Source organism: Notamacropus eugenii, chromosome 1 (genome assembly GCF_028372415.1).
Source record: "Notamacropus eugenii isolate mMacEug1 chromosome 1, mMacEug1.pri_v2, whole genome shotgun sequence".
In the NCBI taxonomy this organism is placed as follows: Eukaryota; Metazoa; Chordata; class Mammalia; order Diprotodontia; family Macropodidae; genus Notamacropus; species Notamacropus eugenii.
The window spans coordinates 145,354,091-145,369,927 of NC_092872.1; the positions used below are offsets into that span (position 1 = coordinate 145,354,091).

The 15,837-nt window shown below is 42.2% G+C and overlaps 1 protein-coding gene across 2 annotated transcripts; it reads right to left on the reverse strand.

The window, feature by feature from the left end:
- Window positions 1–718: 718 nt before the first annotated feature.
- On the reverse strand, window positions 719–14,700 carry LOC140521057 (mucin-16-like). Of its 2 annotated transcripts, none has more exons than XM_072635706.1 (9): window positions 14,580–14,700; window positions 13,855–13,895; window positions 13,316–13,488; window positions 8,346–8,470; window positions 7,623–7,663; window positions 7,084–7,256; window positions 2,113–2,237; window positions 1,390–1,430; window positions 719–1,023 (listed from the first exon to the last, which is right to left on the reverse strand). In XM_072635706.1, the coding sequence occupies exons 1-9, from the start codon at window positions 14,634–14,636 to the stop codon at window positions 834–836; spliced, it is 966 nt and encodes a 321-aa protein (XP_072491807.1). In that variant the 5' UTR covers window positions 14,637–14,700; the 3' UTR covers window positions 719–833. The 2 variants fall into 2 exon arrangements, with proteins under 2 accessions (XP_072491807.1, XP_072491816.1); XM_072635715.1 differs by having other exon boundaries at window positions 719–942; window positions 14,580–14,698.
- Between the last annotated feature and the right edge of the window lie 1,137 nt (window positions 14,701–15,837).

Here is a 15,837-nt window from a genome sequence, read left to right on the forward strand (position 1 = left end):
ATGCTATTTGAATTTATGAGCTCAGCAAAATGAATGACACTCAATAGACAACCATCCAAAAGATAATTGGTTTGACCTGAATGGAAGTCCACTCCATTTTCACCCTGTTCCTCAGTGAGCCCCTCCCTGCCCAACACCCTCCTCAATTGTAACTGAGAGATTAAACTCGGTATTCAGATGTACTCTGATGCATCCAAAGCATGGTAGGACTAACACTTCTAAAGCTCTGCATGTGAAAAGAGTCTCTGTAAATATATGCACGATACTTTTCAACTAACTTGTGCCATTGTCATTGTACTTGTCATTCATTATGGAGTTTGAAGTATGTGAGAACCCCCACAAAATGCTGTCTAGCCATGTCTCCTCCATTCTGAACTCAATCCATTGATTGAAAGAAACCTAATTCCAAAATCTTATATTCGTCTTCACTCAATTTATTTTGTTAAATGTAACAGCCTGTTTGTCGAGTGAGTTGAGTCCTTACTAGATCCTGATTCTTTGCCGTATGGTAGCTACCTACCAAACAACTTTGTGTCATCTATACATTTGCTTCCTTTTATGTATGGCTTCCTTGAAGTTGTTTAGAAATCTGTAGAACCAAACAGCTACTTCCTCAGAGATTGGTGACTGAAACTGACTGAAAAGAAGAAAAGCCAGAACCCACTCTCTGGGGAACTAGGTATGTGTAACATGACTTTGGTGCAATTGTATCGACAAGGGATGAATGAGAAGAAAGTTTGGGCTGCCTGAGGGGCCAAAGCATAATGAAAATGAGAAAAGAGGTAATGTTGGGATTAGAACAAAGAAAAAATGCATGGGTGCGAAACCTTGCTTCAGTTAGGTAGCTCACCATTTAGGTAGAGGATGTCATTCTTCAGAATATACACGCCCAGCCTGGTGGTGCCATAGGTCTGGTAGTTCAGCTCGCAGGAAAACTTCTCTCTGATCAGAAAGGGTGTGGTAGGATCTTGCCAGCAGTGGCATACAACAGCCACTCTAGTCATGGATCTACACGTCATTGGTCTAGGAAAGGAAATTTTGATACAATCTCCTAAGACTGGTGCTGACTGCGGTGACAGAGACTTGTGTATTGGGGCAGTGAAACTGGGACGTCAGAGACGTCTACATAATACTTGATAGTGCCCCCGAGAGGACCTACAAACCCACAACTGTTCTGGAGAAAGCACTGTGGAAGACACAAAGATCTCCATTCCTGACACTCCATGGCCAAGACAGAGAGGCATGAAACAACTGAGGAATGGGGAAATGCAGGAAAAGGTCACTTTGTGGAGACTTTATATGTATATTGTCTACCGTGAGCCCTATTTATGTGAGTGTAGCCCCAGGACAGAAACCTAGACCTCCAAGTCTTAGCTTCCCAGGTCTCACCTCAGTGAAGTTAGTGTGCTTCCCGAGGAGAAGGGATTCAGCTGCAAGGAAAGGAAAATGTGAGTGAACAAATGGGCCTTGTAAAGATGACGCCCAAAGAATGGAGTAGACTATTGAGGAGGAGGAGGGGGCTTGACATCATAAATCTGGAGCTCCCAAACACCTTAGAAGCTGTCTTCTGACTTGCCTACATACTAAACTGCTTACACTCTGCTCCTGACTCGTTCTATCATACCTCTCCCCAACACAATCATCGCCACCGAAATATAAGCTTTCACCTTATCATCCCCGGAACCAGAGCCTTAGGACATTTCTCAAACACTGTGACACAATGCAATCTGGAATATATAATCTGCTGATTTTCCACATTGCCTTAATGTGCTGTCTTCAACCCCTTCCGGGCCCCTTAGAATTCAAGCTCCTTGAAGGCTTGGATGGTCTTCTTCACTTGTATCTGTATTCCCAGTACTTAGCAAACTGTCCAGCACACAGTATGCACTTGATTATGAAAGACTCATTCATTCATTCGTTTATTCTTACTTTGCTATCCTAATTTCACAGATGGGGAAACCTGAGGCTCAGGGAGATTAGATAATTAGCCCAAGGTAACACAGGCAAGAAGCACCAGACAACGTATTTGAACCCAGTGTCCTATCTCTCCAGAACCAATGCTTTTGTCCATTAGAGCATCCCAAGGTCAGGGTAGGGACTGAGAAATCTCACCAGCTGCTGCAAGGTCCTTTTGATGGAACACAAATAGGCAGAACCAGGGTGATCCATGTGGTCTTGGTAGGACAAGCTGGTCCTGATGAAGTTGAATGGTAAAGGCTGCAGGCTGTTTACACCAGCTATTGTAGAAGAGGAAAAAATATCCATGTCTGAACTCTGGGCACATCGAACAAATAGATGTACTGACAAATCTATTCTTATCTTGTCATGGAAGGAAAACTGGTAATCCCTGGCCTCAATAACATCCATTTCAAGGTACCCCTACCATTTCCTCAACCTCCCTTGCCTATGCCTCTCATCTGCTAGTAAAATACAGTAAGACACTCCTGAGGAAATGCATACTAAGCTTGCCCTTTGTACCTGAATAATCGTAATTTAAACGAAAACATCTTTGCCATCATGTGTATTGACTTCTTTGTTACTATACATGGCGTTGCTTGGTGGTTTGGGAACGTGGCTTTCTGAAGTCCCAATCAATGTTTTTTTTCTACCTTCTCTATGGAGCATCTGTTACACTTTGCAATTGACAACTATGCCAGTATATTCACAGTTACCCCCAGTACCGTGAACACTGCCTTAGCGATTCATTTGGCACCATGGACAGGATTCCAGGGGATAAAATTTGGAAATTAACCGTGCAAAGTTTCAAGAGCTAACTGAACTTGGAAGATTTGAGAGGTACATAAAGGAAAAGGGGGTTGACACCTCCCACAAACCTGACAAGAGATTCAGAATTTTTCCATCTGCACCAATAAGATAGAGGCCCAAAAGTTTCAAGGATTATTTGGATATTGGGTACATCATGTACCACATCAAGAACAAAATTTGAACCCTTATAGAAGATTACAATAAAAAACACTGAATTGGCGCTTGGTCACTTGAACAAAGTAAAGCTTTTGTGGAAGCATAGACCACGATACAATTGAGCCTTGATTTATGGCATATTCAACCTGTCTGAAATGTGCCCTTTGAATTTTTATCTAAGAAACTCTTTTCATCTGGCATTCAATACACCCCTTTTGAAAAGCAGTAGTTAGCTGCCTGTTGGGCTTTGGTAGAGACTGGACAACTGACTTTGACTCATGGGGTAACATTAATGCTGGCAAATGGATTCAAGACCTGGGTAATGATTACACCAGCTTCTCAAAGAATTGGACAAGTCATTGGAAATGCTATGTTCAAAATACATTTAAATCAACCCTCTATGAATGAATAGCAAACATACCCACTAAGGGAAAGGATATACCCTCCGAACCATAGCAAAAGTTGGTATAACCCTTGGCAAAATGGAATGAGGGATTAGAAGGATTAACTGAAGAAAAGGGAAAGGAAGAGTTTACTGATGGTGCAGCAGAATATTAGGGCCTCAGAATACACTGGAAAGCGGTAGCCTCTAAGCCAAGTACTAGGTGGATATTGGAAAGTCCTTGCACAGGTGGAAGGGGTCAATATGCTGAATTTGTGGCAGTGCATCAAGCTGTCAAAACATTCCAAGGAGGACAGAGTGACATATTGACTGATTCATGAATGGTAGCTAATTGCTTAGATACATGGATGCCCATGTGGAAACAAATCACATGTATATATACATATATATAGATATATACATAGATATAGATATAAATATATATAAATATATCTATCTTTATCTATAAATATATATGTATGTTATATATATAAAGATGTAAATGATATACACATGTGTGTGTGTGTATATATATGTATGTATATGTATATATATGTATATGTACTTAGTCATTCACTCCACAGCAGGAAATTTATGTCCTGTCTTCTGTGTGGGTATATGTGCACATGCGTTTGGGAGGAGGTCTTTGAGGGTCACCCTCCCCCACACAAGATGTGGAGGATGTGATCGTTGAACAAAGGGACAAGAGAATTCTCCTGGGAACCTGTCAGCTCTCTACCGTGACAAACATAACAAAGGATCTTGACTTGCTCTCCTCTGCTCTAAAGAGACACAGACAACAGCACACTTTCCCATGGGTTGCCTTGGATTGTCACCAGGCTCTTCTCCATAGTCTTCTGACTTCTAGGAGAAAATCAACACATCAGGATGAAGGACAAACAGAAATGCGACACCTCAGGCATGGCCTGGTCCAACCCTTTCCTGACCAGGAATACCCTCCACCACATCCCCAAGAAGTGGTGATCGACCATTTATTTGACATTCCTCAGGGAAGGCAAACCTTCTCCTTCCTGAAGTAGACCATCCCACCACATGATACGAAATTTTTCTTCACTTCTAGTGGATATTTGCTTCTTTGTAACGTGACACTGTATTGCTCGTTCTACCTTCTGGGTCAAAGCAGAACAAGTCCAGGCACATTTCCCTGTGACAGCCCTTTAACTCCCTGAAGACACTTGAATACTCTGTCTCTTTCATGTACCCTAAGGTTTTCCTTAACCTTTGTTATTTAACACATCACACTGTTGAACCATGTTGAGCTTCAGTCCATTAAATGTCCCAATATTTGTTCAGAAATTCCCAGCCTCTGCTTGTCCATCTTGGACTCATAAAAGGGTTTTGAGAGTACAGACGCAAAATTCTACTATGTCTATTAAATTTCACCTTACTACATCTGAGCCCACCATTCTAGCCTAAGATTTGGAATTCCAAATCTGTCATCCAGTAGATCTATTGGTTCTATCTCAAACCCTTGGGGTTAGATGTAAAATCAGTAAACGTGTTTTCTACCTATTCTCTAGCTGTTTTCCTTCCCTAGGTAGCACAGAGACCAAGAAATATCCCTGGGACAATTCACTACACACCTCCTTCCAGGAATAATTACTGACTATTCTTTGGGTCCAGCCATTCTTCCAGTTGTCAACTACTTAGCTGTGATGCCATCTAGTCACCATTTGTCCATACTGTCCATAACATTAGCATGGCAACATTTGACAAACCAATTCCTCTTCTGCTTACTACAAATGTCTTCCACCCTTAAGGGGAGAAAAATACCTTTCACTTGATCCTGTCCTCACCTTCCCCTATTCCTACATGTCTTCTCCCTTTTACAGTCAATCGAGAAAAAAGCTGCTTCTCCCTCTCCTCCTCACTTCTCACCCTCTTGCAATCTGCCTTCTGATCCTACCATTTAACTGAAACTCCCTGAGTTTGACCAATCATCTCTTCATCGCTAAATTCAGTGACTTTTACGCAGTCCTTATTCCTTTGGAAATTTCTATGATACAGACACTGCTGATCACACCGTTTCTCCTCCAGACTCTCTCTTTCATAGCGTTATATGATTTAATTCTTCTCTTGAGGGACACGATGACTGGACATTTCCACACAAAGGTTGCAAACTCATCTTAAACACAACCTGTCCAGAGGGTGATTCAGATGTCTTTCTAAACCCACATCTCAGCATCATCTACCTATTGCTGCTGATGGCACCATGGTGACCCGGTTCACAACACTCACCCTCAGCCTTGCTCCCTTGCCTCCAGTTTCCAAAATTAACATCTATTCTATTTCTACAGCACCGCACACATTAACTCACCCAGACACTACCTTCATTCAAGTCCTCATCCCCACTAGCTGGCATGGCCTAGCACAATAGCCTCCACAAACTGGCCTCTCAGATTCTGCCCTCTCGACTTCAGCCCATCTTCCACACACTTGTTAAATTCAAGTTCCCAAAGCCCCGGTCTGGCCATGCCACTCACATCCTTAAGAACCTTCACTGGTCTAAAATTTGCAGACTCCCTTCTTTAAGATTACCCATGGAATAAAATAGAAGTGTCCCTATTTCATATTTTAAGCCAACAACAAATCCAGTTAAAGCCCAATGATCTCTATCCATTTCATTTACATGTCTCACAGTCATACACTATACATTCTAGCTGTTGTATTTTACCCGTACCTGACATTCCATCTTCTGGCCTTACATAAGTGCTCACACACCCCTGGAAAGCTGTCCATCCTCACTTCCACTGCTAGGAACCCCTCATCCTCTCACTGGTTCACCTGAAACCCTGTCTCCTCGAACCATTTTCTTGATGTACCCCACTAGAAAGAGAGGTCGTGTATTTGCTGTAAATATATTTCATGTTTTGCTCTTTCTGGATACATGCAAGCTGCTTAAGTTCAAATGCTATTTGAATTTATGAGCTCAGCAAAATGAATGACACTCAATAGACAACCATCCAAAAGATAATTGGTTTGACCTGAATGGAAGTCCACTCCATTTTCACCCTGTTCCTCAGTGAGCCCCTCCCTGCCCAACACCCTCCTCAATTGTAACTGAGAGATTAAACTCGGTATTCAGATGTACTCTGATGCATCCAAAGCATGGTAGGACTAACACTTCTAAAGCTCTGCATGTGAAAAGAGTCTCTGTAAATATATGCACGATACTTTTCAACTAACTTGTGCCATTGTCATTGTACTTGTCATTCATTATGGAGTTTGAAGTATGTGAGAACCCCCACAAAATGCTGTCTAGCCATGTCTCCTCCATTCTGAACTCAATCCATTGATTGAAAGAAACCTAATTCCAAAATCTTATATTCGTCTTCACTCAATTTATTTTGTTAAATGTAACAGCCTGTTTGTCGAGTGAGTTGAGTCCTTACTAGATCCTGTTTCTTTGCCGTATGGTAGCTACCTACCAAACAACTCTGTGTCATCTATACATTTGCTTCCTTTTATGTATGACTTCCTTGAAGTTGTTTAGAAATCTGTAGAACCAAACAGCTACTTCCTCAGAGATTGGTGACTGAAACTGACTGAAAAGAAGAAAAGCCAGAACCCACTCTCTGGGGAACTAGGTATGTGTAACATGACTTTGGTGCAATTGTATCGACAAGGGATGAATGAGAAGAAAGTTTGGGCTGCCTGAGGGGCCAAAGCATAATGAAAATGAGAAAAAAGGTAATGTTGGGATTAGAACAAAGAAAAAAGGCATGGGTGCGAAACCTTGCTTCAGTTAGGTAGCTCACCATTTAGGTAGAGGATGTCATTCTTCAGAATATACACGCCCAGCCTGGTGGTGCCATAGGTCTGGTAGTTCAGCTCGCAGGAAAACTTCTCTCTGATCAGAAAGGGTGTGGTAGGATCTTGCCAGCAGTGGCATACAACAGCCACTCTAGTCATGGATCTACACGTCATTGGTCTAGGAAAGGAAATTTTGAAACAATCTCCTAAGACTGGTGCTGACTGCGGTGACAGAGACTTGTGTATTGGGGCAGTGAAACTGGGACGTCAGAGACGTCAGGATAATAGTTGATAGTGTCCCCGAGAGGACCTACAAACCTACAACTGTTCTGGAGAAAGCACTGTGGAAGACACAAAGATCTCCATTCCTGACACTCCATGGCCAAGACAGAGAGGCATGAAACAACTGAGGAATGGGGAAATGCAGGAAAAGGTCACTTTGTGGAGACTTTATATGTATATTGTCTACCGTGAGCCCTACTTATGTGAGTGTAGCCCCAGGACAGAAACCTAGACCTCCAAGTCTTAGCTTCCCAGGTCTCACCTCAGTGAAGTTAGTGTGCTTCCCGAGGAGAAGGGATTCAGCTGCAAGGAAAGGAAAATGTGAGTGAACAAATGGGCCTTGTAAAGATGACGCCCAAAGAATGGAGTAGACTATTGAGGAGGAGGAGGGGGCTTGACATCATAAATCTGGAGCTCCCAAACACCTTAGAAGCTGTCTTCTGACTTGCCTACATACTAAACTGCTTACACTCTGCTCCTGACTCGTTCTATCATACCTCTCCCCAAAACAATCATCGCCACCGAAATATAAGCTTTCACCTTATCATCCCCGGAACCAGAGCCTTAGGACATTTCTCAAACACTGTGACACAATGCAATCTGGAATATATAATCTGCTGATTTTCCACATTGCCTTAATGTGCTGTCTTCAACCCCTTCCGGGCCCCTTAGAATTCAAGCTCCTTGAAGGCTTGGATGGTCTTCTTCACTTGTATCTGTATTCCCAGTACTTAGCAAACTGTCCAGCACACAGTATGCACTTGATTATTAAAGACTCATTCATTCATTCGTTTATTCTTACTTTGCTATCCTAATTTCACAGATGGGGAAACCTGAGGCTCAGGGAGATTAGATAATTAGCCCAAGGTAACACAGGCAAGAAGCACCAGAGAACGTATTTGAACCCAGCGTCCTATCTCTCCAGAACCAATGCTTTTGTCCATTAGAGCATCCCAAGGTCAGGGTAGGGACTGAGAAATCTCACCAGCTGCTGCAAGGTCCTTTTGATGGAACACAAATAGGCAGAACCAGGGTGATCCATGTGGTCTTGGTAGGACAAGCTGGTCCTGATGAAGTTGAATGGTAAAGGCTGCAGGCTGTTTACACCAGCTATTGTAGAAGAGGAAAAAATATCCATGTCTGAACTCTGGGCACATCGAACAAATAGATGTACTGACAAATCTATTCTTATCTTGTCATGGAAGGAAAACTGGTAATCCCTGGCCTCAATAACATCCATTTCAAGGTACCCCTACCATTTCCTCAACCTCCCTTGCCTATGCCTCTCATCTGCTAGGAAAATACAGTAAGACACTCCTGAGGAAATGCATACTAAGCTTGCCCTCTGTACCTGAATAATCGTAATTTAAACGAAAAATTCTTTGCCATCATGTGTATTGACTTCTTTGTTACTATACATGGTGTTGCTTGGTGGTTTGGGAACGTGGCTTTCTGAGGTCCCAATCAATGTTTTTTTTCTACCTTCTCTATGGAGCATCTGTTACACTTTGCAATTGACAACTATGCCAGTATATTCACAGTTACCCCCAGTACCGTAAACACTGCCTTAGCGATTCATTTGGCACCATGGACAGGATTCCAGGGGATAAAATTTGGAAATTAACCGTGCAAAGTTTCAAGAGCTAACTGAACTTGGAAAATTTGAGGGGTACATAAAGGAAAAGGGGGTTGACACCTCCCACAAACCTGACAAGAGATTCAGAATTTTTCCATCTGCACCAATAAGATAGAGGCCCAAAAGTTTCAAGGATTATTTGGATATTGGGGACATCATGTACCACATCAAGAACAAAATTTGAACCCTTATAGAAGATTACAATAAAAAACACTGAATTGGCGCTTGGTCACTTGAACAAAGTAAAGCTTTTGTGGAAGCATAGACCACGATACAATTGAGCCTTGATTTATGGCATATTCAACCTGTCTGAAATGTGCCCTTTGGATTTTTGTCTAGGAAACTCCTTTCTTCTGGCATTCAATACACCCCTTTTGAAAAGCAGTGGTTAGCTGCCTGTTGGGCTTTGGTAGAGACTGGACAACTGACTTTGACTCATGGGGTAACATTAATGCTGGCAAATGGATTCAAGACCTGGGTAATGATTACACCAGCTTCTCAAAGAATTGGACAAGTCATTGGAAATGCTATGTTCAAAATACATTTAAATCAACCCTCTATGAATGAATAGCAAACATACCCACTAAGGGAAATGATATACCCTCGGAACCATAGTAAAAGTTGGTATAACCCTTGGCAAAATGGAATGAGGGATTAGAAGGATTAACTGAAGAAAAGGGAAAGGAAGAGTTTACTGATGGTGCAGCAGAATATTAGGGCCTCAGAATACACTGGAAAGCAGTAGCCTCTAAGCCAAGTACTAGGTGGATATTGGAAAGTCCTTGCACAGGTGGAAGGGGTCAATATGCTGAATTTGTGGCAGTGCATCAAGCTGTCAAAACATTCCAAGGAGGACAGAGTGACATATTGACTGATTCATGAATGGTAGCTAATTGCTTAGATACATGGATGCCCATGTGGAAACAAATCACATGTATATATACATATATATAGATATATACATAGATATAGATATAAATATATATAAATATATCTATCTTTATCTATAAATATATATGTATGTTATATATATAAAGATGTAAATGATATACACATGTGTGTGTGTGTATATATATGTATGTATATGTATATATATGTATATGTACTTAGTCATTCACTCCACAGCAGGAAATTTATGTCCTGTCTTCTGTGTGGGTATATGTGCACATGCGTTTGGGAGGAGGTCTTTGAGGGTCACCCTCCCCCACACAAGATGTGGAGGATGTGATCGTTGAACAAAGGGACAAGAGAATTCTCCTGGGAACCTGTCAGCTCTCTACCGTGACAAACATAACAAAGGATCTTGACTTGCTCTCCTCTGCTCTAAAGAGACACAGACAACAGCACACTTTCCCATGGGTTGCCTTGGATTGTCACCAGGCTCTTCTCCATAGTCTTCTGACTTCTAGGAGAAAATCAACACATCAGGATGAAGGACAAACAGAAATGCGACACCTCAGGCATGGCCTGGTCCAACCCTTTCCTGACCAGGAATACCCTCCACCACATCCCCAAGAAGTGGTGATCGACCATTTATTTGACATTCCTCAGGGAAGGCAAACCTTCTCCTTCCTGAAGTAGACCATCCCACCACATGATACGAAATTTTTCTTCACTTCTAGTGGATATTTGCTTCTTTGTAACGTGACACTGTATTGCTCGTTCTACCTTCTGGGTCAAAGCAGAACAAGTCCAGGCACATTTCCCTGTGACAGCCCTTTAACTCCCTGAAGACACTTGAATACTCTGTCTCTTTCATGTACCCTAAGGTTTTCCTTAACCTTTGTTATTTAACACATCACACTGTTGAACCATGTTGAGCTTCAGTCCATTAAATGTCCCAATATTTGTTCAGAAATTCCCAGCCTCTGCTTGTCCATCTTGGACTCATAAAAGGGTTTTGAGAGTACAGACGCAAAATTCTACTATGTCTATTAAATTTCACCTTACTACATCTGAGCCCACCATTCTAGATTAAGATTTGGAATTCCAAATCTGTCATCCAGTAGATCTATTGGTTCTATCTCAAACCCTTGGGGTTAGATGTAAAATCAGTAAACGTGTTTTCTACCTATTCTCTAGCTGTTTTCCTTCCCTAGGTAGCACAGAGACCAAGAAATATCCCTGGGACAATTCACTACACACCTCCTTCCAGGAATAATTACTGACTATTCTTTGGGTCCAGCCATTCTTCCAGTTGTCAACTACTTAGCTGTGATGCCATCTAGTCACCATTTGTCCATACTGTCCATAACATTAGCATGGCAACATTTGACAAACCAATTCCTCTTCTGCTTACTACAAATGTCTTCCACCCTTAGGGGGAGAAAAATACCTTTCACTTGATCCTGTCCTCACCTTCCCCTATTCCTACATGTCTTCTCCCTTTTACAGTCAATCGAGAAAAAAGCTGCTTCTCCCTCTCCTCCTCACTTCTCACCCTCTTGCAATCTGCCTTCTGATCCTACCATTTAACTGAAACTCCCTGAGTTTGACCAATCATCTCTTCATCGCTAAATTCAGTGACTTTTACGCAGTCCTTATTCCTTTGGAAATTTCTATGATACAGACACTGCTGATCACACCGTTTCTCCTCCAGACTCTCTCTTTCATAGCGTTATATGATTTAATTCTTCTCTTGAGGGACACGATGACTGGACATTTCCACACAAAGGTTGCAAACTCATCTTAAACACAACCTGTCCAGAGGGTGATTCAGATGTCTTTCTAAACCCACATCTCAGCATCATCTACCTATTGCTGCTGATGGCACCATGGTGACCCGGTTCACAACACTCACCCTCAACCTTGCTCCCTTGCTTCCAGTTTCCAAAATTGACATCTATTCTATTTCTACAGCACCGCACACATTAACTCACCCAGACACTACCTTCATTCAAGTCCTCATCCCCACTAGCTGGCATGGCCTAGCACAATAGCCTCCACAAACTGGCCTCTCAGATTCTGCCCTCTAAACTTCAACCATCTTCCACACACTTGTTAAATTCAAGTTCCCAAAGCCCCGGTCTGGCCATGCCACTCACATCCTTAAGAACCTTCACTGGTCTAAAATTTGCAGACTCCCTTCTTTAAGATTAGCCATGGAATAAAATAGAAGTGTCCCTATTTCATATTTTAAGCCAACAACAAATCCAGTTAAAGCCCAATGATCTCTATCCATTTCATTTACATGTCTCACAGTCATACACTATACATTCTAGCTGTTGTATTTTACCCGTACCTGACATTCCATCTTCTGGCCTTACATAAGTGCTCACACACCCCTGGAAAGCTGTCCATCCTCACTTCCACTGCTAGGAACCCCTCATCCTCTCACTGGTTCACCTGAAACCCTGTCTCCTCGAACCGTTTTCTTGATGTACCCCACTAGAAAGAGAGGTCGTGTATTTGCTGTAAATATATTTCATGTTTTGCTCTTTCTGGATACATGCAAGCTGCTTAAGTTCAAATGCTATTTGAATTTATGAGCTCAGCAAAATGAATGACACTCAATAGACAACCATCCAAAAGATAATTGGTTTGACCTGAATGGAAGTCCACTCCATTTTCACCCTGTTCCTCAGTGAGCCCCTCCCTGCCCAACACCCTCCTCAATTGTAACTGGGAGATTAAACTCGGTATTCAGATGTACTCTGATGCATCCAAAGCATGGTAGGACTAACACTTCTAAAGCTCTGCATGTGAAAAGAGTCTCTGTAAATATATGCACGATACTTTTCAACTAACTTGTGCCATTGTCATTGTACTTGTCATTCATTATGGAGTTTGAAGTATGTGAGAACCCCCACAAAATGCTGTCTAGCCATGTCTCCTCCATTCTGAACTCAATCCATTGATTGAAAGAAACCTAATTCCAAAATCTTATATTCGTCTTCACTCAATTTATTTTGTTAAATGTAACAGCCTGTTTGTCGAGTGAGTTGAGTCCTTACCAGATCCTGATTCTTTGCCGTATGGTAGCTACCTACCAAACAACTCTGTGTCATCTATACATTTGCTTCCTTTGATGTATGACTTCCTTGAAGTTGTTTAGAAATCTGTAGAACCAAACAGCTACTTCCTCAGAGATTGGTGACTGAAACTGACTGAAAAGAAGAAAAGCCAGAACCCAGTCTCTGGGGAACTAGGTATGTGTAACATGACTTTGGTGCAATTGTATCGACAAGGGATGAATGAGAAGAAAGTTTGGGCTGCCTGAGGGGCCAAAGCATAATGAAAATGAGAAAAGAGGTAATGTTGGGATTTGAACAAAGAAAAAAGGCATGGGTGCGAAACCTTGCTTCAGTTAGGTAGCTCACCATTTAGGTAGAGGATGTCATTCTTCAGAATATACACGCCCAGCCTGGTGGTGCCATAGGTCTGGTAGTTCAGCTCGCAGGAAAACTTCTCTCTGATCAGAAAGGGTGTGGTAGGATCTTGCCAGCAGTGGCATACAACAGCCACTCTAGTCATGGATCTACACGTCATTGGTCTAGGAAAGGAAATTTTGAAACAATCTCCTAAGACTGGTGCTGACTGCGGTGACAGAGACTTGTGTATTGGGGCAGTGAAACTGGGACGTCAGAGACGTCTGCATAATAGTTGATAGTGCCCCCGAGAGGACCTACAAACCTACAACTGTTCTGGAGAAAGCACTGTGGAAGACACAAAGATCTCCATTCCTGACACTCCATGGCCAAGACAGAGAGGCATGAAACAACTGAGGAATGGGGAAATGCAGGAAAAGGTCACTTTGTGGAGACTTTATATGTATATTGTCTACCGTGAGCCCTACTTATGTGAGTGTAGCCCCAGGACAGAAACCTAGACCTCCAAGTCTTAGCTTCCCAGGTCTCACCTCAGTGAAGTTAGTGTGCTTCCCGAGGAGAAGGGATTCAGCTGCAAGGAAAGGAAAATGTGAGTGAACAAATGGGCCTTGTAAAGATGACGCCCAAAGAATGGAGTAGACTATTGAGGAGGAGGAGGGGGCTTGACATCATAAATCTGGAGCTCCCAAACACCTTAGAAGCTGTCTTCTGACTTGCCTACATACTAAACTGCTTACACTCTGCTCCTGACTCGTTCTATCATACCTCTCTCCCCAACACAATCATCGCCACCGAAATATAAGCTTTCACCTTATCATCCCCGGAACCAGAGCCTTAGGACATTTCTCAAACACTGTGACACAATGCAATCTGGAATATATAATCTGCTGATTTTCCACATTGCCTTAATGTGCTGTCTTCATCCCCTTCCGGGCCCCTTAGAATTCAAGCTCCTTGAAGGCTTGGATGGTCTTCTTCACTTGTATCTGTATTCCCAGTACTTAGCAAACTGTCCAGCACACAGTATGCCCTTGATTATGAAAGACTCATTCATTCATTCGTTTATTCTGACTTTGCTATCCTAATTTCACAGATGAGGAAACCTGAGGCTCAGGGAGATTAGATAATTAGCCCAAGGTAACACAGGCAAGAAGCACCAGACAACGTATTTGAACCCAGTGTCCTATCTCTCCAGAACCAATGCTTTTGTCCATTAGAGCATCCCAAGGTCAGGGTAGGGACTGAGAAATCTCACCAGCTGCTGCAAGGTCCTTTTGATGGAACACAAATAGGCAGAACCAGGGTGATCCATGTGGTCTTGGTAGGACAAGCTGGTCCTGATGAAGTTGAATGGTAAAGGCTGCAGGCTGTTTACACCAGCTATTGTAGAAGAGGAAAAAATATCCATGTCTGAACTCTGGGCACATCGAACAAATAGATGTACTGACAAATCTATTCTTATCTTGTCATGGAAGGAAAACTGGTAATCCCTGGCCTCAATAACATCCATTTCAAGGTACCCCTACCATTTCCTCAACCTCCCTTGCCTATGCCTCTCATCTGCTAGGAAAATACAGTAAGACACTCCTGAGGAAATGCATACTAAGCTTGCCCTCTGTACCTGAATAATCGTAATTTAAACGAAAAATTCTTTGCCATCATGTGTATTGACTTCTTTGTTACTATACATGGTGTTGCTTGGTGGTTTGGGAACGTGGCTTTCTGAGGTCCCAATCAATGTTTTTTTTCTACCTTCTCTATGGAGCATCTGTTACACTTTGCAATTGACAACTATGCCAGTATATTCACAGTTACCCCCAGTACCGTAAACACTGCCTTAGCGATTCATTTGGCACCATGGACAGGATTCCAGGGGATAAAATTTGGAAATTAACCGTGCAAAGTTTCAAGAGCTAACTGAACTTGGAAAATTTGAGGGGTACATAAAGGAAAAGGGGGTTGACACCTCCCACAAACCTGACAAGAGATTCAGAATTTTTCCATCTGCACCAATAAGATAGAGGCCCAAAAGTTTCAAGGATTATTTGGATATTGGGGACATCATGTACCACATCAAGAACAAAATTTGAACCCTTATAGAAGATTACAATAAAAAACACTGAATTGGCACTTGGTCACTTGAACAAAGTAAAGCTTTTGTGGAAGCATAGACCACGATCCAATTGAGCCTTGATTTATGGCATATTCAACCTGTCTGAAATGTGCCCTTTGGATTTTTGTCTAGGAAACTCCTTTCTTCTGGCATTCAATACACCCCGTTTGAAAAGCAGTGGTTAGCTGCCTGTTGGGCTTTGGTAGAGACTGGACAACTGACTTTGACTCATGGGGTAACATTAATGCTGGCAAATGGATTCAAGACCTGGGTAATGATTACACCAGCTTCTCAAAGAATTGGACAAGTCATTGGAAATGCTATGTTCAAAATACATTTAAATCAACCCTCTATGAATGAATAGCAAACATACCCATTAAGGGAAATGATATACCCTCCG